This window comes from Thermoascus crustaceus, assembly GCF_041956765.1.
Source record: "Thermoascus crustaceus strain CBS 181.67 unplaced genomic scaffold VTN00scaffold_5, whole genome shotgun sequence".
Taxonomy (NCBI): Eukaryota; Fungi; Ascomycota; class Eurotiomycetes; order Eurotiales; family Thermoascaceae; genus Thermoascus; species Thermoascus crustaceus.
In genome coordinates, this window is record NW_027192531.1 from 937,843 (window position 1) to 962,764 (window position 24,922).

Here is a 24,922-nt window from a genome sequence, read left to right on the forward strand (position 1 = left end):
TGAATATCACCGCGGTCCGGCCCTTTTAAACAGACCGACAGGATCATAGTTCTCTTACAACTGTTGAAAGGAGCAAACTGACTCTACACAATGGGTGGTCAATCGAAGCCAGTACCCCTCTCCCCCTGGGAAAGTGCCGTGGCTGGTGCAACTGGCGCAGTTCTGGCAAATGCGATTGTATACCCGCTGGACATGTGAGTCTCCCTTTCATCAGGTTTCTAATGTATTTCTTATGGACTATGACTCTCTGACCTTCATCAGTGTGAAAACAAAGCTGCAGGTCCAGGTGAAAAGCTCCCAGACTGCCAATGGCCATGTGCACGGTGATGCAGAACACTACGAGTCGACCCTGGATGCGATCGATAAGATCGTGAAGAATGAGGGTATCGCCGGTCTGTATGCCGGTATCCACGGCTCCCTGCTAGGAGTGGCCTCGACGAACTTCGCCTACTTTTACTGGTACTCTGTGGTGCGGACTCTTTACATGGCCTCTAGCCGAGTCCCCAAGCCGCCAGGTACTGCAATTGAGCTCAGTCTCGGAGCGGTAGCCGGCGCTGCTGCACAGCTCTTTACCATCCCTGTTTCTGTCATCACAACAAGGCAGCAGACACAACGAAAGGAGGAAAGGAAGGGTCTGATTGAGACTGGTCGAGAGGTTATCAACAGCGAAGACGGTTGGACTGGCTTGTGGAGAGGTCTGAAGGCCAGCCTTGTCCTCGTTGTTAACCCGGCGATAACATACGGCGCGTATCAAAGACTGAAAGATATTCTCTTTCCCGGGAAGACTAGTCTCAAGCCATGGGAAGCTTTTGGTGGGTTCTAAGAGATGTCTACTGGGCCAGTTCACCGCTAATACATTACAGTACTGGGCGCACTTTCCAAGGCTTTGGCGACCATTGCAACTCAGCCCCTAATCGTCGCCAAGGTTGGCTTGCAGTCTCTACCGCCACCAGGCCGTCAGGGCAAACCTTTCAAGAGTTTTATCGAGGTTATGCGCTATATTATTGAGCACGAGGGAGTCCTTTCCCTCTTCAAGGGCATTGGCCCACAGATAACGAAGGGGCTTCTGGTGCAGGGCCTGCTAATGATGACGAAGGAAAGGTATGTTATTATCTGACTACGGCCGCACAATTGTCACATTTATTGATGGTTCACAGGGTGGAACTTCTCTTCGTCATTCTCTTCGCGTACCTTCAGAAGCTTAAGAAAGCAAGGCTAGGGAAGGCGGCAGATGCTGCTGCTGCAAAGGCGAAAACTACCCTTCCGGCTACGCTGAAGTGATACCTGCTACGTCAGTCTAAGAATTCTTTGTTCTGTATTCTGTCTTGTCTTTGAGGGTTTTATCATACGCTTGGGCACTGTTATAGATTTTGAGTTTCGTTTCGAGGTATACTTTAGACAGCTTACAGCTCTCTTGTTTCTTATAGGGAAGGAATATTTTGTTCTGGGAGGGTTACATCTTTGAGATGACGAACTCTGAAGATAGAGCCTTCAACTGAGTTTGAAGATACCATGGGCAACAAGTAGAGTATTCCGAACGAGCGCACAGTAATGGGACTATACCGCTCGGTATAAAAGCCTCTTTAGTACCTTTTCCATTGTCCATTGAACTGTAAATTTAAGAAAACACGGGAAACTTCGGTTGCCCCGCAGTCAACATGTAAACACAGTGAAGGAAGGGGCGAGATCGCGCTCGCCTCGCCAAGAGTCCACCCAAACTTCCCAGGACACCACCAGCACCCTCCCCCGCTGATCGCTCAGGCCCAATCCCTCGAACAGTGATATGGGCCGTCATGCCATGGCTGCCAGGGTCCTCAAGGTCAGAGGAGGCCCGCGACGATAGCACCTCGGGCCATTCTTCAAAAAAGAACGAGCAGAAACACGCGCCGTCTCCAGCAGAAAGCTCCTCCGCATCCAACTCCGCGTCCTCTACCACCCCGGCACTCCCCAACAACAACAGAAACCCCACGGACTGGAACTCTATCCTCAATGCCACCGACTGGCTTCAGTTCACAGAGCCTCGAAATGTCATCCCCACCGTTCTGCTGACGAGCGGGATCCTGTTCGTCGTGTACGTCCATCGCCGGTACCTGCGCCGCTTCCCCGAGGCGACAGATATCTCGCCGTGGTACTTTCGCAAACGGAGCCTCCTGGGACAGGTGACGAGTGTCGGCGATGGCGATAACTTTCGAATGTACCATACGCCTGGCGGGAGACTGATGGGGTGGGGATGGCTGAGGAAGATCCCGACGTCGAAGAAGGAGCTGAGAGCTCGGACTGTACGTTCATCTTTCCTTCTGTCGCTTTTCAGCAGCTTTGCTTGCAATCGCACCATATATGCCAAAACAAGTACCTAATCTACCGCTACATAGATCCACGTCCGTCTCGCAGGCGTCGACGCCCCGGAACTCTCCCACTTCGGCCGCCCCGCACAACCCTTCGCCCACGAAGCCCACGCCTGGCTCACCTCGTACCTCATAAACCGGCGCGTGCGCGCCTACGTCTACCGGCCCGATCAATACCAGCGCGTCGTCGCGACCGTCTACGTGCGGCGGTTTCTCGACTTCCCGATCCCGTTCCGCCGGCGGGATGTGGGGTACGAGATGCTGAAGCGCGGACTGGCGACCGTCTACGAGGCCAAGATGGGCGCCGAATTCGGCGGGACGGAGATGGAGCGGAAGTACCGTGAGGCGGAGGCGGAGGCGAAGGAATCGGGGAGGGGGTTGTGGAAGGATTTCAAGCAAAATGGGGGGCAGGGGTGGGAGAGTCCGAGGGAGTATAAGAATCGGATGGGGGTGGGTCCTTCCAACGACAATCTAGGGGGGAAAGATAATTCGGCGTCGTCCTTTTTACCGGGCCTTTCCTTCACATGGAAGAAGTGATGAAGCGCTAATACGTGTTTCGCTGTTGGTTGAACCAGGGTCTCCTCCCTGATTGTGCAATGATGGTTGTTATGTGCATTCACACGCCCTTAGGGAACATTATACCCCGGGCACAGTATCCTTTTTGCAAAGACGTGAAACATTCCTGGGCTGTACAAAAGATTATCACAGTTACGAGTTACGAAGGAAATTTAGACGATCAAATCAATTTTGCAGCTTTTGTCCTGTATTCATATCTATAGCGTACATCCGTAGATCTCATATCATGGTATATAGCAAGCAGCATAATAGCCCGAGGGGAATATAGACACCCTCAGACCTCCAGATATTCTCCAGTTGAGTGTCGTGACCTGAACCTCAAGATCCCAGCCAATCGTTGTCAGTCAACAGCACATAGAATCCGCAACACGGGGTATGGATGAGACAGACAACCGACAATGTTCAAGGAAACAGAACATCAAAAACACCAAGGAGGAAAAAAAAGAACCCCGCACCAAACTGACAAAGGAAAGAAAAGCGATCACGGGAACATAAATATACATGGTATCCATCCAGACTTTTTATGCGAACCTCCGCTCTATCTCCGCGAAGAGCTTCGGACTGATCTCGTCACTCGAATTGCCCTCAACGCGCCACAGGCAGCCCTTGCGCTCATAGTGGTCGAGCAGGGGCTTGCTGGTCTCCTCGAATTGCTTGAGTCGCTGCGTCCAGGTCTCAATCGAATCATCTTCCCTCTGTGTCAGCGGCTCGCCGGTTATGTCGTCCCTCCCGGGGACCTTTGGTGCGTTGAATTCCGTGTTGTACACCCTCCCCGATGGTTCGTGCACCCAGCGTGACGCAATTCGAGAGAGGATGATCGACGGTGGGGTCAGGAGGTGGACGACGAGGTTGATGGGGATGAGCTTGTCGAGGCTGGCGGCTTGGGCGGCCGTTCGGGGGAAGCCATCGAGGATGAATGATGCAGAGGGGGACAACCTCAGGGTGGGTGCGGGGTTTCCCGTTAATGACGAAGGCACAAGCCAACCCTTTGAAGTGAGCTCGGAAGAAATGAGGTCGATGATCATCGAGTCGGGGACGAGGTTGCCGGCTTGCATCGCAGACTCAGCCTTGAGGCCTGGGGATTCTGAGTTAGTCGGGCTCTCGCGCAGTTCAATACATATATGACTCATCATAAAGTAGGAGAAAGTGAAAGCAGGCAGTATGTCGTACCCAAGGGGGTTCTCCTCCTAACATTTTCTCGCAGGAGGTCGCCCGAGCTGATGGAAGCTAGCTGCGGGTATCTGGCTATCAATCTCTCCGTCTGGGTGCCTTTTCCTACGCCGGGGGCGCCGATAAGAATAATACGAGCAGCCTTTCTGAGCTGCTTCGTCATGAGTGGCATCTTTCCGTTCAAGTGACGGTATGCGACGGTTGCTGGTGCAAATGACATCTTTATATTGTATGGGTGTCTAAATGCTTAAAGTTTACAAAGTAGTAGGAGGAAGAAGGGAAGGAATGAGGCCCGGGGAGGGAGAGAAGCTTCACGCGGGGAAGGCTAAATAGGATACCTATGGAAGGTAGGGGGCGCACGTCTTTTAACTAGACTATCTTGACTAAGAATACAGCAGATCCGACCGAACGGAATCGGGTAGCAGTGCGGAGCAAAGCGGAGGGTTCGCAGGAATGGAGATTATCCATATGGCCTCGTGATGAGGAGATTTCGGGGCGTTTGGGGAAAGGGCCAAAATGTGCGTGGGGTCGAAGCACATCCGCGCTGTACTTCCTTTGGCCGCCGGTGAGACGGAGCTTCCTCCAGCGTCGGGACCAGGAACGGAGTGCAGAGTCACAGAGTGGCCTGTGTCGCAGTGTGAGGGGAATCCTGTCGGCAACGTGTTACAGCTGCCAGACATCTACGGGGTATGGGGTACGGAGTTACTAGCAGGAGCTGTGATCGATGATAGATAAGATCAAGGGCAGACCGAGGTCTCTAGGCATCGTTCAGGCGTCGGTCTACTGCTGTACATCACCGCATCTTTTGTGTCTCCGTCTTGCATCATATGGGAGCCTGCCAAGCATGTTGGATGGGACCATCACGTAAGGCCTCTGTCCCTGCAAAACTCAAACGCGGAGATCCCCGGGTCTTCCGACTCCGACTGCCGCATGGTCACATGACATAATGTCGGTCGCGCGTGTCGGCGACTCGGCGCGACGCGTCGAGGCCGATAGTGTTCGACCATGTGGTGACCAAGGACACCGTCTTCAGCAACAGATACGACAACCATTCCGGAATTTGTCTCACCGCCAGGATGATTAGACAGGACATCAATCGCATTGATCCCAAACGGAGGGCTACTCTCGACTACAAGAAAAAGCAGTTTGCAACCCCAACGTACAAGCAACAGGACTACCCGCACCGCTTGAACTTCTACGAGGTCCCGCCTACCGCAGAGATCACTCTCGAGCAGTTTGAACAATGGGCCATTGACAGATTGAAAGGTACACGTCCTGTGTCTTTTCTCTTCATGACATATCCGCTGACGGCCGCATAGTTCTCGCAGAAATAGAGGCCTGTTCATACCGCAACAAAACTGCTGCGGAGACCGCCTCGCATATCAATCCTCTCCTTCAGAAATTCCTTCCTCTATCCGCTAATACATCATCTCCTTCCGGAGCTGCGGATCAGCGACTGAAAAATGAACGTCAAAAAGACCACTATTCCCACTTCATTCTACGTCTCGCCTTTTCGGCTACTGAGGACCTTCGACGGCGATTTGTGCGGGCGGAGACCATGCTTTTCAAATTCCGCTTCCAGCAGGACGACTCTAGGGAAAGACGCGCCTTCATTGAAAGTCTGAATCTCGATTGGGAGCTGGTCAGCGACGATGAGAAGCATGAATTGGCAGAGAATCTCGTGAATGCCACCCCGGGCTCGCGCCGTGTCGACGATGAGAGCTGGTATAAGGTCGACTGGGAAAGAGTCCCTGAATTGGTCGAGCGACGAGCGGTCTATCTGAGAAGGGGCAAAGCTTATGTTCCCGGAAGAGAGCAGCTGAGCATGATCATAGCGGAATTTACTGCCCGATTGGAACGGGCGCTCGAGGTATTCAGAGAGCCGTAACTGCTTATAACGGAATAATGGATTGCTGACGCTTTTTTAGCTTACGAGTCGAGCCCTGCCTCGTTTAGATGAGGATGATCGCCTCAGCCCAATCTTGGACCACCTTTCGAAGAATTTTGGGAGTGCCGAGTCTGTATATTCAGAAGGTGAAGGCGTGGTTGACGGAGCTCCAATTACCGCCGCTTCCATCGACCGTCTCTCCCAGCACTTCCCGCTCTGCATGCGGAGTTTGCATATGACATTGCGCAAGAACGCCCACTTGAAGCACTTTGGTCGTCTGCAATACACATTATTTTTGAAGGGTATCGGTTTGTCGCTGGAAGACTGTATCGTCTTCTGGCGCCAGGCCTTCCGAGGTTTTACCGACGACGAATTCAACTCGAGATACAAGTACAACATCCGACATGCCTACGGTGATGTTGGTGGTGACGCCAACCGTAGAGGTCGAGGATATCCTCCTTACTCCTGCCAGAAAATCCTCAGTGACACTGGTCCCAGTGTTGGTCAGACTCACGGTTGTCCATACCGTCACTTCTCACCCGACAACCTAATAGGACTTCTTCAGTCTGTCGGAGTTCATGACGACGATGTGCTACGTGGCGTGCGTGAGGATGTCGAGAAGACCCGATATCATATTGCCTGCAACAGGGTATTCGAATGGACGCATAAAGCAGAAATCAAGAGAGTGAAGGAGGAAGGGACGTGGAGCCAAACCGACCTCGACACAATCGTCCATCCGAACACCTACTTCAAGCGCAGCTATCTTTTGAAGCATCATCACAAGCCTCAGAAGGAAGCGTAAAAAAGGATTCTTGTGACTTGGCCCACGACATGACGACAATTATCTTCCGTGCCGCTTCCTTTGGCCGTCACCAGTATCGGGCGTTTGGAGTTTTGGCTTGTGGAAAGGGATGGATGAAAATTTCTGCGGGATGTCACGGCTGTCGCTACAAACCCATAGAACGGTAATACTGATTACAATAGCACATATCCTTCTCGAAAGGACCTCATAGACTGTTTTGTAAAAGATTCTCGAGACGTTGAACCTTTACTTCAAACGTTTGTAACCACTGCTGATTCCCAGATTATCAAGAAGAGTCAAGACGACCTTTCAAAGCCAGGTGCCCAGCCACGGGTAAATTGTTCTACGCGCGACGCGAAAACAACTTCGTCACTGATGTTGACAGAAGCTGTCGACAGTAATGTGAATTTTCTAAAGTCGGCGATGTTGTAGAATTGTAGATGGAAAAGAAAGAGAAAAAAGGAAAAGGATGGTGGAGCTGGACGGTCGAGATTTAAGCACTGCGGCGGCGCTAGCGCCGCCTGCGGGAGGCGGTAGCGACCATTGATGCTGCAACCTGGCTTCATGCCAGAAGCCAGGTTCACACTAACATAGTCCTCTCTGGTTCACGTCCAGGTCTCTCGACGACAGCTACGGTGTTGCCTGTCTCGAGTGACGATTATGCTTGGGGTCATATTGCATTAACTTAGTTTCTGAAGTTGAAGAGCTGTCCAGCTCCCCCTACTTTGTTTCCTATTCTCATCTATATCACTCCGACCCGAAACCTGACTACCAGCATCCGGCAAGATGGATTACGAGGCGCTGAAGGACCAATGGAGCGATGTGGAGGATCGCGATGGCATCAGGTTAAGCTGGAACACTTTCCCCAGCTCTCGCATGGTCTGTATATCCTTCTTATTTCGTGCGCGTCATCTGCTAAACGTTGCGCAGGAAGCATCCCGCCTAGTTGTCCCCATCGGAGCCGTCTACACGCCACTGAAGGAGAAGCCTGATTCTCCTTTGCTTCAGTATGAACCTGTCACCTGCAAAGCGCCTTGCAAGGCGGTTCTTAATCCTTACGCGTATGTCTGTCGCGTGAATCTTATGGAGGTCCAAAGCTTGACTAACGTGCTGAAGCAACGTTGATGTCCGGGCTCGAATCTGGATATGCCCCTTTTGTCTTATGCGCAATCCGCTTCCCCCTCACTACAAAGATATCACGGAAAGCACGATACCTCCTGAGCTTCATCCTCTAAGCACAACGATCGAATACCAGCTGGCGCGTCCTGCCCCCGCTCCCCCGATCTTCTTATATGTTGTGGATACTTGCCAGGATGAGGACAGCCTCAAGGCCTTGAAGGACTCGCTGATTATGAGCCTGTCTCTGCTGCCACCAAATGCGCTGGTCGGTTTGATCACATATGGCACGATGGTACGAGCTCTTGAGCTATAGCTTTTGTTCCTCACAAAGAAAGCGCGCTGACAGCGTTTAGGCTCAAGTCCACGAACTCGGCTACACAGAGTGTGCTAAGTCATATGTGTTCAGAGGAAACAAGGACTATGCTGCGAAACAGGTTCAGGAGATGCTTGGTCTCCTTGCTCCCGGCCTGCGTCAAAATATGCCCCAGCAACCTGTCCGCCCACCACCACCTATGGGCCCGGCGGCGCGATTCCTTCTTCCTGTCCAGCAAGCCGAATTCCAGATTACCAACGTGCTCGAGCAGCTGCAGCGCGACCCGTGGCCTGTTGCGAATGACAAGAGAGCGTTGAGGTGTACCGGTGTTGCTCTCAGCGTTGCTGTTGGGTTACTCGAGACGTCCTTCCAGAACGCTGGTGGACGCATCATGCTCTTCACCAGTGGACCTGCAACTGAGGGTCCAGGTCTGGTTGTTGGACCGGAATTGAAGGAACCTATCCGTTCCCACCATGACATTGACCGGGACAACATCAAATACTACAAGAAGGCTGTTAAGGTAAGCCGATCATTGGATTCAGTGCGGTTTAGTGACTGACAAGGCTAGTTCTACGATAACCTTGCTAAACGAGCTTCCCACAATGGACACGTGGTCGACATCTTTGCGGGCTGCCTTGACCAAGTTGGTCTCTTGGAGATGAAGAACTTGGCCAACTACACTGGTGGCCACATGCTCCTTACCGACAGCTTCACGTCGTCCCAATTTAAGCAGTCATTTGTCAGAGTCTTCGACAAGGACGGAAATGACAACCTTTTGATGGGATTCAACGCCTCTCTCGAGGTCCTTACCACTAAGGAGCTTAAGGTTACAGGTTTGATTGGCCATGCGGTATCCCTGAACAAGAAGTCAAGTTCCGTCGGGGAGACAGAGTGTGGTATCGGCAACACGTGCGCCTGGAAGATGTGCGGAATTGACCCCTCATCGAGCTACGGTATATATTTCGAAATCGCGAACCAGGGCGGCCCTGCACCCATGCAACAGGGTCCTCAGAGGGGAATGATGCAGTTCTTGACGTATTACCAGCACTCTTCTGGACAGTATCATCTCAGAGTTACGACTGTTGCACGCAACCTGAGTGGCCCAGCTGGCGATCCGACACTCGCGCAGTCCTTTGACCAGGAAGCTGCGGCTGTTCTAATGGCAAGAATCGCGGTCTTCAAGGCTGAGGTGGATGACGGCCCTGACGTGCTCAGATGGGTCGATCGAATGCTCATCAGGCTTTGCTCTCGTTTCGCAGACTACCGGAAAGATGACCCATCGTCATTCCGCCTGGAGAAGAACTTCACACTGTACCCGCAGTTCATGTTCCATCTCCGAAGAAGCCAGTTTTTGCAAGTCTTCAACAACTCGCCTGACGAAACGGCGTTCTACCGACACGTCCTTAACCATGAAGATGTTGGGGACTCTCTTATCATGATACAGCCTACCCTTGACTCCTACTCCCTGGAGCAGGAGGGAAGCCAACCAGTCCTTCTGGACTCCGCTTCTATCCAACCCACTCACATCCTCCTTCTGGATACCTTTTTCCATATCCTTATCTTCCACGGAGAGACTATGGCAGAGTGGAGAAAGGCAGGATACCAGGATCAGGAAGGCTACGAGAACTTCAGGGCTGTACTCGAACAGCCAAAGGAAGATGCCAGGGTATGTTAACTATGCCTTTCAGGTTGTGCAATTTAGCTGACATCGGTACCAGGAGCTCATCGCGGATCGTTTCCCACTTCCACGCTTCATTGTATGCGATGCTGGCGGTTCCCAGGCGCGTTTCCTGCTCTCTAAGCTCAACCCATCCACTACTCATTCGACCGGAGGATATGGTGCTGGCGTGACTTCGCAGACCATCTTCACGGACGATGTTTCGCTTCAGACCTTTATGGAACACTTGATGAAGTGAGTTGACCCTGCCTTCTGGCTCATGAGTTGAATTGCTTTGCTAATACTCTAATCCAGGCTTGCCGTGTCGGGTACCAGCTAAATATGACGAGGTAATGGCGGTAATCTCAAGAAAAGGACGCCTTAGAAGTCCTACGTTCTAGTCGTGTGTATCTTTAGCGGGAGCTTCTCGTTTCTCATACTAGCAATATATTAGGTTGAATGATTGATACCATTTCAAATTTCATTCACACATTCAATACCTGCTTACTCCTATTCAAAATCCAATACTGTACTAGATCTGTAGACAGTGTGGAAATTCCACGGTCTCGAGCCTGCCCGATTTAATCACGTGACCCTATGGGGTTCGAACCCTAACCGATTTCCATAACTCGCTTAACCTTAGCCTCCGCCCAACTACTACTAAACTTTTCGCAATCCCGGGGCACTCTCCTCTCGACAACCACCACCTCAGCAAATCTCCAAGGACGATTGACGACCTTTCGCACTCGCCATGCGTAAGTATCATCTCCTTGGATGGCCTCACCTGGCGGCTAACATTTTACCTCTTGGGTAGCTCCAAAGTTCGACCCCAATGAGGTGAAGATCATGTAAGTGTGCATTCCAATTTCCCTGAGCTGCGTTCGCGCAGATTCGCTTGCGATACTAACGACCTTCCTTGCAGCCACCTGAGGGTGACCGGTGGTGAAGTCGGAGCCCAGTCTGCTCTGGCCCCCAAGATCGGTCCTCTCGGTCTGTCTCCCAAGAAGATTGGTGAAGATATCGCCAAGTCGACTGGTGACTGGGTAAGAAATTGCGATTATCAATGTGCTCATCAAAGGACACTGGAACTGACGCAGACTTTTTTCTCGCTTACAGAAAGGTCTCCGTGTGACTGTCAAGCTCACCATCCAGAACCGTCAAGCTCAGATCTCGGTTGTCCCTTCGGCCTCTTCCCTCGTCATCAAGGCCCTCAAGGAGCCCCCACGTGACAGGAAGAAGGAGAAGAACATCAAGCACACCAAGTCTATCCCTCTGGATGACATCATTGAGATTGCTCGCACCATGCGCCCTCGCTCCCTGGCCAAGGAGCTGAAGGGAACTGTCCTGGAGATCCTGGGTACCGCGTTCTCCGTCGGCTGCCAGGTTGACGGCCGCAGCCCCAAGGATGTCAGTGACGACATCAAGGCTGGCGAGATTGACAGTAAGTCAAAACTGCATACCTTTTTGAGTTGATCTTGTATCTAACAAACTCCCAGTTCCTTCCGAGTAAATTGCTCTGCCAAATGTGAGCGGTCATTTTACTTGTTTAACGCGCAGTTGAATTGTTTTCCTGTGCTAGGCATGAAAATAATGACAGCTTTGAAAAAAAAAAGGCATTTATGAGACATGACCTTTTCAATTCCTTGTAACACTTACGCTTTCATATACTTAATGGTTTGTCTTCGATCATTTCCATCTTCCGACTCCTTCAATACCCATGTCCGCCGTCCAAAGTTCGACCGCTGTTCCATAGCGAACCGAATCATACGGGCACAGGAACAGAAACCAATTGCCATGCTGTCCGAATCCCAGGGGAGAGACAATTTCCCGACCTTTGCCAACACTCTGGCCCTTACCGGCCTTTCCCGTCTTCCAAGGCGCGATTGGCTCTTATGCTACATGGTATAGGCTTATTTTGGTGCAAAGAAGATCAACCAGACCCACTACTCACCGCGGTATTCTCAGGGAAGAGCATTTTGTCTTCTTGTTCTTCCTTACGTGGATACAGTGGTCCATCATCCGGGTCGACATAACTTCACCAGTATCGCCTGGAATTGACCGTAGATGCTATCCATAGACCTATTAGTCAATACAAAACCTTCTATTTGTGCGTTATTCTGTCACAATAAAGTCCTTCAAAGACCGTTAAATCTTCGTATCCTTTCCTAATCGCGTCATCGTAGCCATGTGCACAGAACTTCACCTCAGACATCCGACGACTTTAGATCCTGCCAAGAACCGCAGCCTGGCTCCTATATTAGACTATTATTATCCTTTAACGCCTAATAGCACTACTTTAAGCCACAGCAGAAATTTTCTGCTTTCGAGGACGGGACGGCCCCACCCACGTTCTCAACGGTCCGCAGTTTTGCTGTTTTAGGTAGATGGAGCTTGAAACAGCGGTCGGCTCCGTTCTCCGCATCTTTTGATACTAAGTGATGACCCCGTGTGAGTTTCGTCTTGGAACGTCAGGTCAGGTCAAGTTTTTTATTGTACGTGTACTTGGCAAGGCCAGCTTCTTGGGGTCAGATCGGACGGTTGGCTGCTGTGGTTATATATTGATTAGGTCCAATCTATGATAATAATATATATACAGGTGCCTAGAATATATATCATACAAACGACAGGAAGACATTCCTTCCTTCTGGTTCTGAGTCAAGTACCTAATATAACTATCATCACTACCATGAGAATTTACCTTCACCTGATCCGCGTTGGCTGGCTTGTATACAACCTTAATACATGCAATAGTTCCCAACACACGGCCCAACCTCGAACAGATAGATAGAAAAGTACTTATCTAGAGCAATCTGCCTAAACCCGTACACCCATCCATCCATCACAAGACTGGTACCTAACCAACCTTATCGGTTGGTCACTGTCCACATACCTAGTGCCATGGGTAAGTACCTTAGGTATGCTGGCTAGCAGGGGATGTTCGACAGAGCCAGCCAGCCGGAAGGATCCGAGCGGTCGGTCAGGCAGGCAGGCCAGCTTGTCTGCAGATAGATGCCATGCATACGAGACTTTTTTGCCCTTCCCGGCCTTAACTCTGTCTAATCCATAACTTACAGCAAGACCGCATTGCTTTGTAAGCACTCTTAGGTCGTTAACTAACTAACTTACTTAGTTACTGTAGTAGCGGTCACGGACACGATCTGAGCACCGGCACCCGGTCTACAGTACCGCTCGGGAGTAGTGGTAGGTAGTAGCTGCAGGGTTCCGGAGCGGCATGGTTACATCACGCGGCTTGCGGCTTTTCGGGAGATGTCTGTTGGATGTACCTAAGTCCATGGACATGGGAGGGGGATAATTATAGTGCACTAGATCTTTTTTCCAAGTAGTCTGGATAGGAGAGACAGTACTTTTTTTTAGGTGACTACGGTTGGAGTGGAGGATTGGAAAAGTAGTATAGATGTACCCTCCACATTGCTCTTTTCTCAGGTAGATATCTAACGTTTTGGTACTTCTCTCCAGATTGCTAGTCAGTGTGTATACCCTCATTCTTCTCTCTCGTTCTCGTCACCTTTGCCTCGGGAGAAGAGTTACCTTTGATAGTCGCATCGGAGCATCAAAAAACATAACCATACAGATATACCATCCCCTAAGGCGTCCAAGTGTAACAAGAATACCAACCCCGACATCCACTGATGACTCGGCAACGAAGCGCGCCTCATAGAAGGTGTATCAGTGGAGTAGAAACAGCCACGGGACCGACACTACGGATTACTATTACCCTCCGACGGGCTGGGCGCTGCAAATCAATGGCCTACGGCTCCTCTCAGGCCGGTTATCGAGCTGACGAGACCGGGGGAAGGCGTGTCGTGCAGCGCAGCGCAGTGCAGTGCAGTGCAGCACTGCAGGCTGCAGTACTTCCCAGAGCGAGTAGGAAACGTGCTCCGGGGAGTCCAGTCGGGGGACAGGGGGAGGGGAGGGAAGGGGATGATCAGCAGAACCAGTCCATGGTCGCTCGCAGCATCATATGTACTGGGATTATATGTTGAGGATCCTTGGAGGGGGGGTGGGAGGATGGAAAATAAATCAGATTTTTCTCAGGTGGACTTTGAAGATCATCCCGCATTGTCAGGCAACAGGGACTGGGATGGTTGGTTTGTAAAGTCCTAATCTCCCGAAGTTCAAACTGTGGGGAGAGAGGAGCATGGGGATCCCACATACGTGGCTGGTGATTGATGTCATATGTTCAAGTTCATCACCTGGGATAAACCGTTTGAGTAACTCTTCTGTCGTATCACCCGTGGCTGCAGGTCTCAGTTTGAGTCAAGACGGGCGGAAGTGCGCCGACTTGCAGTAGATACGTATGGACAGAAGTACCTTGTACATATTATTAGGTACGGAGTACATCTTTACGTCCTTAAGAGAATGCACCGGGGAAGATGAAGAATGGAGAAAAAGAATGAAAGGTGGACCATACTATTACTGATGGAGGATTTCTAATTCTCTGGTGGTACATTAGTTGCTTCATTAGCACATACAGGACAAGATGCTCTCCGCAAATCTGACAGTGTGACGAGCAAGATAACTTGACAGATGGCATGTACTCAATCCCATATGATGATGATGATGCATGCCCCAGACTTTGGCGGAAACCTAGAGGTCACGCAGCGGGTACAGGGCATCAGTTAGCAGGGTCGATCACTGCCCCGTTGAGCCGCTATATGGAGAAGCGATCCGGATACCTTCGACTGCGTGCCACGCGGTGTGGGCTGTAGAAGCTCGTCCCTCTTTTCATACGCAAGAAATGCCTCGAATCATCGAACGGTGAGCAAAACGTTGAGGTTGGAATTTTTTTTTCGGGTTTCAGATCCAGTCCGCGCGCAACCTGCTGAGACTGGGCAACGGTTCAGCCGTTCTTGATATGGAGTTCCCGGATGCGAATAAGAAGGAACAAAGAGCTCTGGCAGAACGGCGGCACCCACGATCTGCAAGTAGCCTTGGATCTGCAGCCCTTTCCCTGCGCCCTGTGCAACGCTGGTCCTAAACGAGGGGAACTATGTGAACTCTGAACGATTGTCTTTCCTGCCCTCTGAGCGATTCCACGATTCTACAGGATCCGTCGTGACAGACCGCGGAGCAGCCCTGAACGTCGAGGCGGGTTTTTTCCATGGCGATCATCCAAATGACATCGATGATCCTGCTGAAACCCTTGTCTATATGACGGCGCGAGGACGCCGATTAGCTGGCGAGCGCCCACCGGCGGGCGGTTCGCGCAGCGAGGCTGGGGCGAGTTGGGGCCTGGCGGAGCTTGGGTTCGACCGTTTCCACCGCCGGCCACGGCGCAGCGGGCGGGGCGCAGGGCATCGGGACCAATGGCACGGCTGGGCGGGCGGCCGGGCGACGCTTACTGCATGAGAAGGGCTGCAGAAGGCGGCCAGGGGCTGCGTGAGGGCCCCCACCGCGCCCACAGAAGGTGCCAGATCGTCTTCCGCGTTTGCGCCACGGCTGCCGGGTCCTGGCGCCGTGTCCACTGGCGACGCTCTACGTAGATGCCCGGGCGGTAGAGCCCCAGTCTCTCGTCCATCCCAACCGTTGGATCGAGCCATGGCACGGAGATCTCGACTCCGTAGATTCCATTCCATCACCTTTCTGTTTGCTTCTCTGCCTTGCCGCAAACCTCGACAAGGAGAACGTGCGATGCCAGAGCACCGTTGCCGCATGGCTGCGGCGTTGGTCTGTCGCCCTGTGTGCTGCCGTCTATCCATCGAAAGTATCCAACTCGCCATCATAGGGCTTGCTCGCGGGCAAGCCACAAGAATCAGGGCTGGAGCGTCTCATCGTCTAGGCCCTCGCGCAGGTCCCACCCACGCCGCCCACAGCCTACTTCATGACCTTCTTTGGAGCTCCATATCTGGGCCGTCCGCTCGGGGCATCCGATCTAGAGCTTTTTATTCCCTGTGATTCTTTCATCTGTGGGGTGGCTTGCTTGACATTCTCTCCTGCAGTCGAACGACTTCAGCCTGTCATTCCTCCTCTCTCATTGCCGCCGCGCTGTGGTCCATAACGCCGTCCGCTTCCTTCCCCTGCCCTGCCACTCTCCACTCCGCCCACGCCCACCTGAAACTCCAAACGGTCCCTCCTGCTGCACGTCGTCTCGCTGAATCCCCCCTCTCAACACTTCCGAATCACCACTCGTTGCGCTGCTTCACCGCAGCTGCTTTGCTCGTCCTTCCCCGCTGACCTTGCAGATTCTGTCGACCGGCGCGCCCCGTCATTTTCCTGTTTACCGCTTCCCTTTCTTCTTCAAGTTCCATCCTCCGCCGGCCGTGCTCCCCCGGGCACCTGCATCGGTGTGCGCTGTAAAAGCTAACCCGACTCTCCATCCCTTTCTCTCCCTTGCATAACCGCCTTCCCCAGGCCATCGAACACCACGCCTGTGCCTTCTGGAAGCCATCGTGGTTGAAACTTGGCACTCCCGGCTCCCTCGAAGCGCCGCCTGGCCACAGCATCACGGCTCAACTACATGATGAACAGGTGAATGTCAGCAGCTGCGGCTTTGTCTTCAGCATTTGGTGAGCCGCTCCGTGCCATGATGAGGTGCAGAAAGCGCTTCAAGAGGGTTGCTTGTCGATGAACAGTCCATCAATAGCCAACTCTTCACGTCTGTGTTGACTTTCTTGACCTGTCTCGACTTAGCTGGCTGTGGCCGTGTTTGATCCTGGTCCATCTTGCTGCTCCCCCGGGAACAGTGGAGGAGGGTCACAAGACAAGACATTCAAGATGTTGCCAACAGTTGCTCACCCGCCACAATTCCACCCACATCGTCACCTCGATCGCCAACTGATTTACGATACCCCAAACCCTCCCTACGATGTGGGTGACGCAGCCTTGCAAGCTTCGCTCCTTCGCAATGATCCTAATAAAACCGCATATCAGAATCAGAATGTCCCTCGAACACGATTGCAATTCCCCCACCCTGTTCAGCGTCTTGACGCTCACGTGGTCAACTCCAGCCATGCCAGGCCGACGAATACGGCAGAGCACGCCCTGAGGAGGAAAACGCCAAATGGAACTCTCGCGGCTGGCTACGACGGGACTCCCGGAGATAGAGCTGTTCAACCACCTGCCACCAAGCACATCCTGGTCTCCTCCCTCGAGTCCGGCCAGACCCTGTCTCCTCAGACAGGTCTGCCGTTGGATACTTGGCAGACAGTCGTTGATCAGTCGTCATCTTCCCAGAGTCTGAACTTTCCACCGACATACAAGCATGACTCGAGCGGGAACAATGGATTGCCCGGTGACTCCCTCCAGGGAGGGAATGGGACAAGTTGGATTCGCTCCTTGAACTACCCTCCCGGAATAGACTCGGTATTGAATCAGACCTTGCCGATGCAGCCGTCTCAGCGATATTATTTGCAGAATGGCCCGTCCATTCCGACTGTCCTGCCTGCGACGCTTCAGCAATGTCTTGGTCCAACCGCGCCCGCTGGGACCGCTCCATATGGTCCGTATTGGCCGGATGGAGCGTACATACCATATCGTCCAGCGGCCTTCCGCGACTCGCGCTTCTACCCCGCATCACCGTTCACAAATCAGGCAGGCCAGAATCCTCCTCCCTTTTACGATGTGCAACAATCCTCGTTCGGTCAGGCATCTATTCCCAACTCTAACCTCCCCACTCCCGGCTTCTCTTGGAATCAAACCCCGTCTGGGGTCGTTAATCCAGAACCTGTTTTGCAGAACAATTTCCCCCCTCGCCACTCTCAGCAGAATTCAATTGACACCCTTCACGATCAGCATGCATTACCATATCACGTTCGCGCATCCAAAGCAGGTTCCAGTGTCCCACCACACCATTCTGGGAGCGAGACGCTGGACTGGTCTAAACCCCAGGCTGGCCACAACTTCCAGAACCTGGCTGCGGGGTCCAATTCCCGTGCAGAAAATGTTGAATTCAAGGAGAAAGTCCTCTCATGGGCCCATAGTGTTTATGTGGACCTTCTGGCGTCTCTCCATCAAGCTCGAAGAAACAGCGCCTCGAAGGCCACTGCTGATGGTCAAGCCCGCCAGCTCTCGAAACCAAGCATTTACCCAAAGCCTCCTCGTCAACCGGGTGTCGATTTCTCTCAGTCTAATGGTGTGGATGTGCAACGGCATAATAGCTATCCTCCTGCGCAGTATGACATGCATGCCCAGCATGCACAGGCTGCCGCGGGCGCCTTCCACCGACCCAACGGACATCCCGCCCTGGGCCAGGTCCATCACAATGGAGTTCCCGACCCTCAAGCAATTGACGGATACCGTACCCTTCGAAGAATGTCGGGAGCTGCTGTCTCCAGGTTGACAACGCCTATGCAGAATAACGAAGTCTCGACGATGGCGAGTGCAGTATCTGCTCTGGAGATGCTCTCTCACCTTTGCAGTGAAAGTGGCTGGGAATGGATCGATGGAATGCTCTTGGGAGGCTGCTTGGCCTATGGTTTGGGTGATTATCACAAAGCCATGAGGTGGTACTCGAGAATAATTGCCAAGGATGGAACGCACGTTGAGGCTATTTCGAATCTTGCTGCCACTCTTCTTGCGCTTGATCGCCGCGAAGAGGCATTGCAGCATTGGCTCCTTGCTGTGAAATTACGACCTAGTTACTTCGAAGCGGTTGAACATCTTATCGGGCTCCTCTGCAGCAACCATCGCGGGAAGGAAGCAGTCAATATCATTGAATATGTGGAGAACTCGCTTCGCGTTCAAAAGAATGGAGACTATTTCAAGACAGACGAGCATGCGAGCGAGCCGGAAAGCGATGCAGAGAGCGGAACTTCAAGCGTTTCCGATATGGGTTCGTATGATAAAGCGACGTTCGACTACGATGCCGATCCCGAGCGTTCTGCGGGTTTCGGTTACGGCTCGACCGATGCAAGCGCTGCTGGTTTCGGATCAAGTGGTTATGCCATTCCCGGGTCCGACAACGGTAGAATGCTTGCCCTTATCCACGCCAAAGGGAACATGCTCTATGCTCTTGGTGACAACGCAGGAGCCGCTGCCGCGTTCGAAGATGCTATCCTCATTGCAGCTGGTCGGAGGCGACACGGTATTCAGAGTCTGATCAAACAGATTCTCGCAGCCTTCAGCGATGGGTCCCGTAGCGGCTATCCGCCCTTGTATGAGCAGCAAGATCCCCAAGCAGCCGTTCTCCTCTACCCAGAAAAAGCACTGCAGACCGCGAAACTTGTATTTCCCCCTTATGGCAATCTTCCGGGATTCCAGTACGTCCAGGAAGGTCTTGCGAAGAAGGCAGCTATATCGACGACTAGTAACTCCTTGCTCTCACTGGCCAAGATTTACCAGGATGGAATGTCTAACATCTCCGCTCCTGGCGTTGCCAAAGCACCATCCGGTGTTCGGGATATATTGGCACTCTACTATCTATCTCTGTCTCTTCAGCCGAGTCCATCCACAGCTAACAACGTGGGCATTTTGCTTGCAGGCATCCAGCAAAACGGTCCTGTCAAGCCCCGCGCTTCTGGTGAAATTCAGCACCCTGAAGTTCCTGGCGTCGTTCCAGGCAGCGGAATTTCCCTGGCATTGGCTTATTACAATTATGGGTTGAATCTCGATTCACGGCATGCTCACCTTTACACTAACCTTGGCAGTCTTCTCAAGGATATCGGTCAGCTTCAGGCAGCGATCAGAATGTACGAACAAGCCGTCCAGTGTGATAACAACTTCGATATCGCTTTGGCGAACCTGGCAAACGCGGTCAAGGATTCTGGTCGCATTAATGATGCCATTGGGTACTACAAGAGAGCCGTGAGAGTCAATCCGGATTTCGCGGAAGCGGTGTGCGGTTTGGCAAACGCATTGAATTCAGTCTGCAACTGGGGCGGCCGCGGTGGGATCGCCAATGGGTATGGCTTCCAAGACAGATGGCACGTCGACGAGCAAGGGATGCTCCGCGATGCCCATGGAACTGGAACAAGTTCCGGCTGGATGAAGCGTGTTGTCGAGATCGTGGATAGGCAGCTCAGGGATGGCGAAACGTGGGGCCGTGGCCTGCTAACGGCATCCATGATAGAGCAATTATGCGCGCAGCTTAGTGTCGCAACCGGGAATGACAGGTTCTTGAGCACGGGTAAGAGAGGGTCCCTGGCTGCCTTGCTCCAGGCATGGTCGGGCCAGAAGTGGGAAGGATCGAGGCTGGTTCGGCTTGTCGAGCGTGCCATAAGGTCAATTATGTGGCAGTGGTACCAGGATCGATATGTGTACGGAAAAGAGTATCCTCTTACGAAGTACAGAAGGCCACAGCTCCCGGCCGGACTTACGCCGCCTAATGCACCGACCGTGCTGCCTTTCCACACATTCACTTGCCCGCTTTCTGCTAAACAGGTCCGTCATATCTCGCAGCGGAATGGACTGCGCATATCCTGCTCTACGCTTCGCTCCCCGTGGCTTCCTAGCACTGTCTACAAGCCGCCATCCCCGCCGAACCCCTACCTGAGGGTTGGCTATGTCTCATCCGATTTCAATAACCACCCTCTTGCCCATCTGATGCAATCGGTCTTTGGCATGCACAACCCATCTCGAGTGAAGGCCTACTGCTATGCTACAACTCCAAGCGACAACTCTGTCCATCGTCGCCAAATTGAGCGTGAGGCGCCCGTCTTCTACGATGCAAGCACTTGGTCCGTTGATCGTCTCGTGGAGCAAATCGTGAAGGACGGAATCCATATCCTAGTCAATCTGAACGGTTACACTCGAGGGGCTCGCAATGAAGTCTTTGCTGCAAGACCCGCTCCGATTCACATGTCCTTTATGGGCTTCGCGGGAACTCTAGGTGCGGAATGGTCGGATTATATCCTTGCCGACCAGATCTCGATCCCCCCGGAGACTCTAAGCCCTTGGAGGCGCAACACTCGGATAGAGGACAGGCTCCTCGAGGAGGATCACGGAGAAGAGCTTGAAGACTGGGTCTATGGGGAAAGAATAGTCTTTACCCGCGACACTTTCTTCTGCTGTGATCACCGACAGAGTGCGCCAGACTCGAAAGATCCTCCCTTGACTTGGGATCAAGAGCAACAGCGGCGATGGCAGATGCGGAAAGAGCTGTTCCCACACCTCAGCGATGATACCATAATTCTTGGCAACTTCAATCAGCTCTATAAGGTAAGTCGAGCACCTGCTCCAGTACATCATCTGATCGGTAACTGACAGCTTCCCAGATTGAACCCACTACTTTCCGTACTTGGCTGCGTATCCTCGCACGCATTCCGAATGCAGTCCTTTGGCTACTTCGTTTCCCGGATCTCGGTGAGCAGAATCTCAGGCAAACGGCAGTTGCTTGGGCTGGGGAAGAGATCGCCTCTCGGATTATCTTCACCGATGTTGCTCCTAAGAACATGCATATCTCCCGTGCCAAGATTTGCGATCTTTTCCTCGATACGCCTGAATGCAATGCCCACACAACTGCTGCCGATGTTCTGTGGAGCGGAACGCCGATTCTTACTTACCCACGGTATAAATACAAGATGTGTTCCCGCATGGCATCAAGTATCCTTACTAGTGCCCTGCCAGGCGGTGAAGTTGGCCGACAGGCTAGGGCTGATCTGATAGCCTCTTCAGATGAGGACTACGAGAACAAAGCCATACGCCTAGGTCTTGACATGAAATATGGACCTGATGGCAGAGCAAAGGGAAGGCTAGCTGAGCTCAGAAGAATTCTGTTCACAAACAGATGGGAGAGCAAGCTATTTGACACGAGGCGGTGGGTCAATGACTTGGAAGAAGCGTATGAAGAGGTTTGGAAGAGATGGGTTAAGGGAGAAGAAGGAGATGTCTGGCTATGATGATGTGACGATGGATATATACCCTTGGATTTTTCTCTTTCTTGTTTTGTTTTAGTTCATTTACTCTTTTGCCTGTTCTTTTGTCATCCCCTTATATCCCTATTCTGTGTCCATACGGATGAAGGACATTGTCGCACTTTACTTCCAGCCTTGATCTCGCTTTGTCATTATGCTTGTTTGTAATGTTGTTGGTCTTTGACTGTTCCTGTTGTTAGCAAGTTAAGGCGTTGGAAGGTATCAAGGTATCGGTCGATGGATGTGAACATCTCAGTATGCTGTCAGTATGCTTTTAGCATTCGGGCATTCTATTGGGACTAGTCAGCCTATCCACTTGGTAGGTCGATGACTGAGACTATCTGGACACCAGGAAAATTGATTGGGGGCTACACAGCCAGGCGTTATGTTGTCATGTATTCTTTTATTGTTTTGGAGACCAGGCACGCACAGGGTTCTGCAAACCTGGGAGCAATGGGTTGGTCGATCTCGATCTGCATACATTCAAAGAAATGAACGCTTTTGGGGGTAGATGCGGAGCAACTTTTTTATCCAACACGAAGCCTGCATCTTCATCTTGTTGGTGCATGTCTTTCTTGGTGACCTGGCCGGGACCAATAGAACCGGTAGTTGTGTCCTGTCCTGTTCTTGCATTTATAGGCTCGATGAAGGGAAGAAGAGGAGAACATTGGCATTTTACTTGGGCCAATTGGAGTTCAAGGAGTTGGGGTGGCTGAGCATGTTAACAAAACTTGATGACCAGATCGGTATATGTTGTGTGTGGGTAGTGTATTATGAATTTTCTTTTCTAACGACCTGGGCAATGCCGACTCGACACTGTTGTTTCTCGCATACTTTGGTTGTGTACGACCATATTGTTGCTTGCATTTGCTATGAGTCCCGTTTTCTATTAGAGGGAAAGGAAAAGAGGCCAGGCAAGGCTGCCGTGAACTTTGCCCATGCCCATTGCGCCATGATTTTGTCATCTTTGCTGCGTACAGTTGTTGTTTTCCCAAAGAACAGCAGCTCGGTAGGGTACTGCCGGTGGTTCTCCATAGAACCAGAGCCACAGTATACCGTACATACAAGCTATTGGAAGGAATTGGAGAGGTCGAAGAGCTGGTTAGTCTCTGTTTGCTATGGGCATAGGTATTGTTAGCAATCACTGGCAATATCTGGTCACCACCAAAATAGGCAGGAACCATCTCATCCCGTCTCATTTTCAAGGGAGATCACATCTTTGTGCCGGAGATCATGCATCCCATTGGTCGGTTTCAATGGAACTCCTCATTAACAGATCAGATCAGGCAAGAGCGACGGCTACGTCTCCTAGCGAATCCGTCATGTCAAGGGAGTACAAACCCCCCCCCCCCCCCTTCCCAACTCGTCCCTCTTCCCATCACACCTCTTCCCCCTCTTCTGAATTCTCTTTCGCGGAGTTGGTGGATCCCTCCATGTCAATCCAGCACCACTACCTAAGGTAGGTAGATACTTTTTCCCGGGTAATAGAGTACATAGGGTTGGTAGCATGATATGACATGAACTGCAACGCAATGCAATGGTGATGCTACTCCTATATGAACTGGGGTGCTTAGTGCGCTAGGTGCCGTGTACTGTTTCTGCTCGGCCTTGACTTTGCGATATTTTGCCTGTTTGTCTTATTTCTTTTGTTCAAAGCTGCAATGCAGTACAATAGCATCTACGCGAAATATATTTCTAAGCGCGGTGCGAAGGCGTTGGTGGAATGAGTCGAAATGCGAAGAATCAAGAGCACGAGGAAAGCAAATCGAGTAGTACAGTACCATCTATCTAGCCATTTCCTAGAACAGTTAGCGGTGGAAGAAATAGAGAGAGGAAGGGAGGGACGGAGGGAAGCGGCTTGCGGATTGCAACATCTTTCATCATAGGCGAGGGATTACACCTCTTTTAGAAAAGTCTCCTAGGATCTTTCACTCAATCCGCATACCTGCATACAATAAGCCTCCAGAGGCCTAGAAAATATACCGATAGAGAACTGGGTATTCACCTTATGGGAAGGAATTGATTTGATCGAAGATCCCGAGTCCCTGCATATGTGGTGACAATTGGGCTCGCGCAAATAAGGGAGATCTTTCGTTCGATTGTCTGAGATCGCCATATTCGACAAGGACACTGCGCCCGGTATTTATTTGCTGGTTGTTTTGTCTTCGAGATTTCATCGATCTCTTTTGCTGCGTGAACCGGCCCTTTCTTGGTGTGTTTTATGTGCTGTACATGTATATGAAACAGGACCCGAAAATAATACCTATACATCGTCGAGGTGACGAAACAAGCCCTCCTTCCCCAAACCAAACTAATCGAAAAAAAAAACATTCTGAGAAGCAAGCACCATGGATCTAGAGAACCGAAATGCCCAGTTCTCGCGGAATAGATCCAGAAGTTTTATAAGCTCATGATTCTTCAGGATTATGTGTGTGAGAGTATCCTACTAAGACCTACTACCGGATAGACCTGCGCTTCTACGTCGATAAATGGAGGGTGTCTATTGGTCAAAGGCGAGATAAAAAATATATGAAACGCAATAATCTCATTGGAAGATGTATCATTCACCTATTTGCGTGGGTAAGCTTGTTAAGTTAGAAAGGAAGGATGGAAGCTAAGAGAATGGGGTCCCAGATATGAAGAGTTAAGATGGAGATAATGAGAATGATGAATATTTGTTATAAAGATAGGATGATGCGTGAATTTATTCGACGAGTCCTTCAGAATGGCGTAGGTGTTATGCAAATATACTGTTTGTCTTTTGTCCTTGTCGTCGAGGCTCACCATAGGAGTTTGCCAGTTATATCCGCTGTTCAATAGCTTGGAATGGAAAAATGTGTATCTCTGAGAGAGCAAAGCTCAAGTTCTGAGTCCTAGACCTACATCTTTACGACAGCTAGCCTCGCGCAGCATGAAAAACCACACGCATGCGATCATGCATGTCTAAGCTGAGCAGGTCAAATTTTCGATTCCTATGCTGGTAATCTATAGGGCAGCTGTGCTCTCTGAGTATGATTTTTTTTTTAATTCAGATGAGTGAATTGAAGTAATAAAGTCAATTGGAGAACAAGAGGTGGATTTGTAAGATTGAGCACTGATATCAAATTCTATCCCATCAACAAGAAGTAACAAGACATGCATTGACCTTGACAGGTAGAAAAAAGAGCCCAGAATAATAGCTAAAAATGGCACACCGGATTGCATTTTCCCATCTTCGCAAGTCCCTCGGTGCTGGTGCAGCG

General features: G+C 51.4%; 8 protein-coding genes across 8 annotated transcripts; 6 read left to right on the plus strand and 2 right to left on the minus strand.

Moving 5' to 3' along the window:
• Window positions 1-90: 90 nt before the first annotated feature.
• On the plus strand, window positions 91-1,281 carry VTN00DRAFT_7893 (uncharacterized protein; the record flags this gene model as incomplete). Its single annotated transcript, XM_069434686.1, has 4 exons — window positions 91-194; window positions 262-812; window positions 864-1,101; window positions 1,158-1,281. 4 exons carry the CDS (start codon window positions 91-93, stop codon window positions 1,279-1,281), a joined length of 1,017 nt encoding a protein of 338 aa, XP_069286159.1.
• Window positions 1,282-1,793: 512 nt separating this feature from the next.
• Window positions 1,794-2,882, plus strand: VTN00DRAFT_7894 (uncharacterized protein; the record flags this gene model as incomplete). Its single annotated transcript, XM_069434687.1, has 2 exons — window positions 1,794-2,279; window positions 2,373-2,882. The coding sequence occupies 2 exons, from the start codon at window positions 1,794-1,796 to the stop codon at window positions 2,880-2,882; spliced, it is 996 nt and encodes a 331-aa protein (XP_069286160.1).
• A 560-nt stretch (window positions 2,883-3,442) lies between these two features.
• On the minus strand, window positions 3,443-4,311 carry VTN00DRAFT_7895 (uncharacterized protein; the record flags this gene model as incomplete). The annotated part of the gene is made up of 2 exons (XM_069434688.1): window positions 3,443-3,996; window positions 4,092-4,311. 2 exons carry the CDS (start codon window positions 4,309-4,311, stop codon window positions 3,443-3,445), a joined length of 774 nt encoding a protein of 257 aa, XP_069286161.1.
• Window positions 4,312-5,167: 856 nt separating this feature from the next.
• VTN00DRAFT_7896 (uncharacterized protein) lies at window positions 5,168-6,781 on the plus strand (the record flags this gene model as incomplete). The annotated part of the gene is made up of 3 exons (XM_069434689.1): window positions 5,168-5,357; window positions 5,411-5,961; window positions 6,020-6,781. The coding sequence occupies 3 exons, from the start codon at window positions 5,168-5,170 to the stop codon at window positions 6,779-6,781; spliced, it is 1,503 nt and encodes a 500-aa protein (XP_069286162.1).
• Window positions 6,782-7,567: 786 nt separating this feature from the next.
• On the plus strand, window positions 7,568-10,210 carry VTN00DRAFT_7897 (uncharacterized protein; the record flags this gene model as incomplete). Its single annotated transcript, XM_069434690.1, has 7 exons — window positions 7,568-7,660; window positions 7,712-7,842; window positions 7,898-8,192; window positions 8,254-8,733; window positions 8,782-9,879; window positions 9,932-10,125; window positions 10,186-10,210. The coding sequence occupies 7 exons, from the start codon at window positions 7,568-7,570 to the stop codon at window positions 10,208-10,210; spliced, it is 2,316 nt and encodes a 771-aa protein (XP_069286163.1).
• A 411-nt stretch (window positions 10,211-10,621) lies between these two features.
• VTN00DRAFT_7898 (60S ribosomal protein uL11) lies at window positions 10,622-11,380 on the plus strand (the record flags this gene model as incomplete). Its single annotated transcript, XM_069434691.1, has 5 exons — window positions 10,622-10,625; window positions 10,685-10,718; window positions 10,793-10,913; window positions 10,987-11,311; window positions 11,367-11,380. 5 exons carry the CDS (start codon window positions 10,622-10,624, stop codon window positions 11,378-11,380), a joined length of 498 nt encoding a protein of 165 aa, XP_069286164.1.
• Window positions 11,381-15,038: 3,658 nt separating this feature from the next.
• VTN00DRAFT_7899 (uncharacterized protein) lies at window positions 15,039-15,545 on the minus strand (the record flags this gene model as incomplete). Its single annotated transcript, XM_069434692.1, has 1 exon — window positions 15,039-15,545. The coding sequence occupies one exon, from the start codon at window positions 15,543-15,545 to the stop codon at window positions 15,039-15,041; it is 507 nt and encodes a 168-aa protein (XP_069286165.1).
• A 1,060-nt stretch (window positions 15,546-16,605) lies between these two features.
• VTN00DRAFT_7900 (uncharacterized protein) lies at window positions 16,606-21,665 on the plus strand (the record flags this gene model as incomplete). The annotated part of the gene is made up of 2 exons (XM_069434695.1): window positions 16,606-20,985; window positions 21,042-21,665. The coding sequence occupies 2 exons, from the start codon at window positions 16,606-16,608 to the stop codon at window positions 21,663-21,665; spliced, it is 5,004 nt and encodes a 1,667-aa protein (XP_069286166.1).
• Between the last annotated feature and the right edge of the window lie 3,257 nt (window positions 21,666-24,922).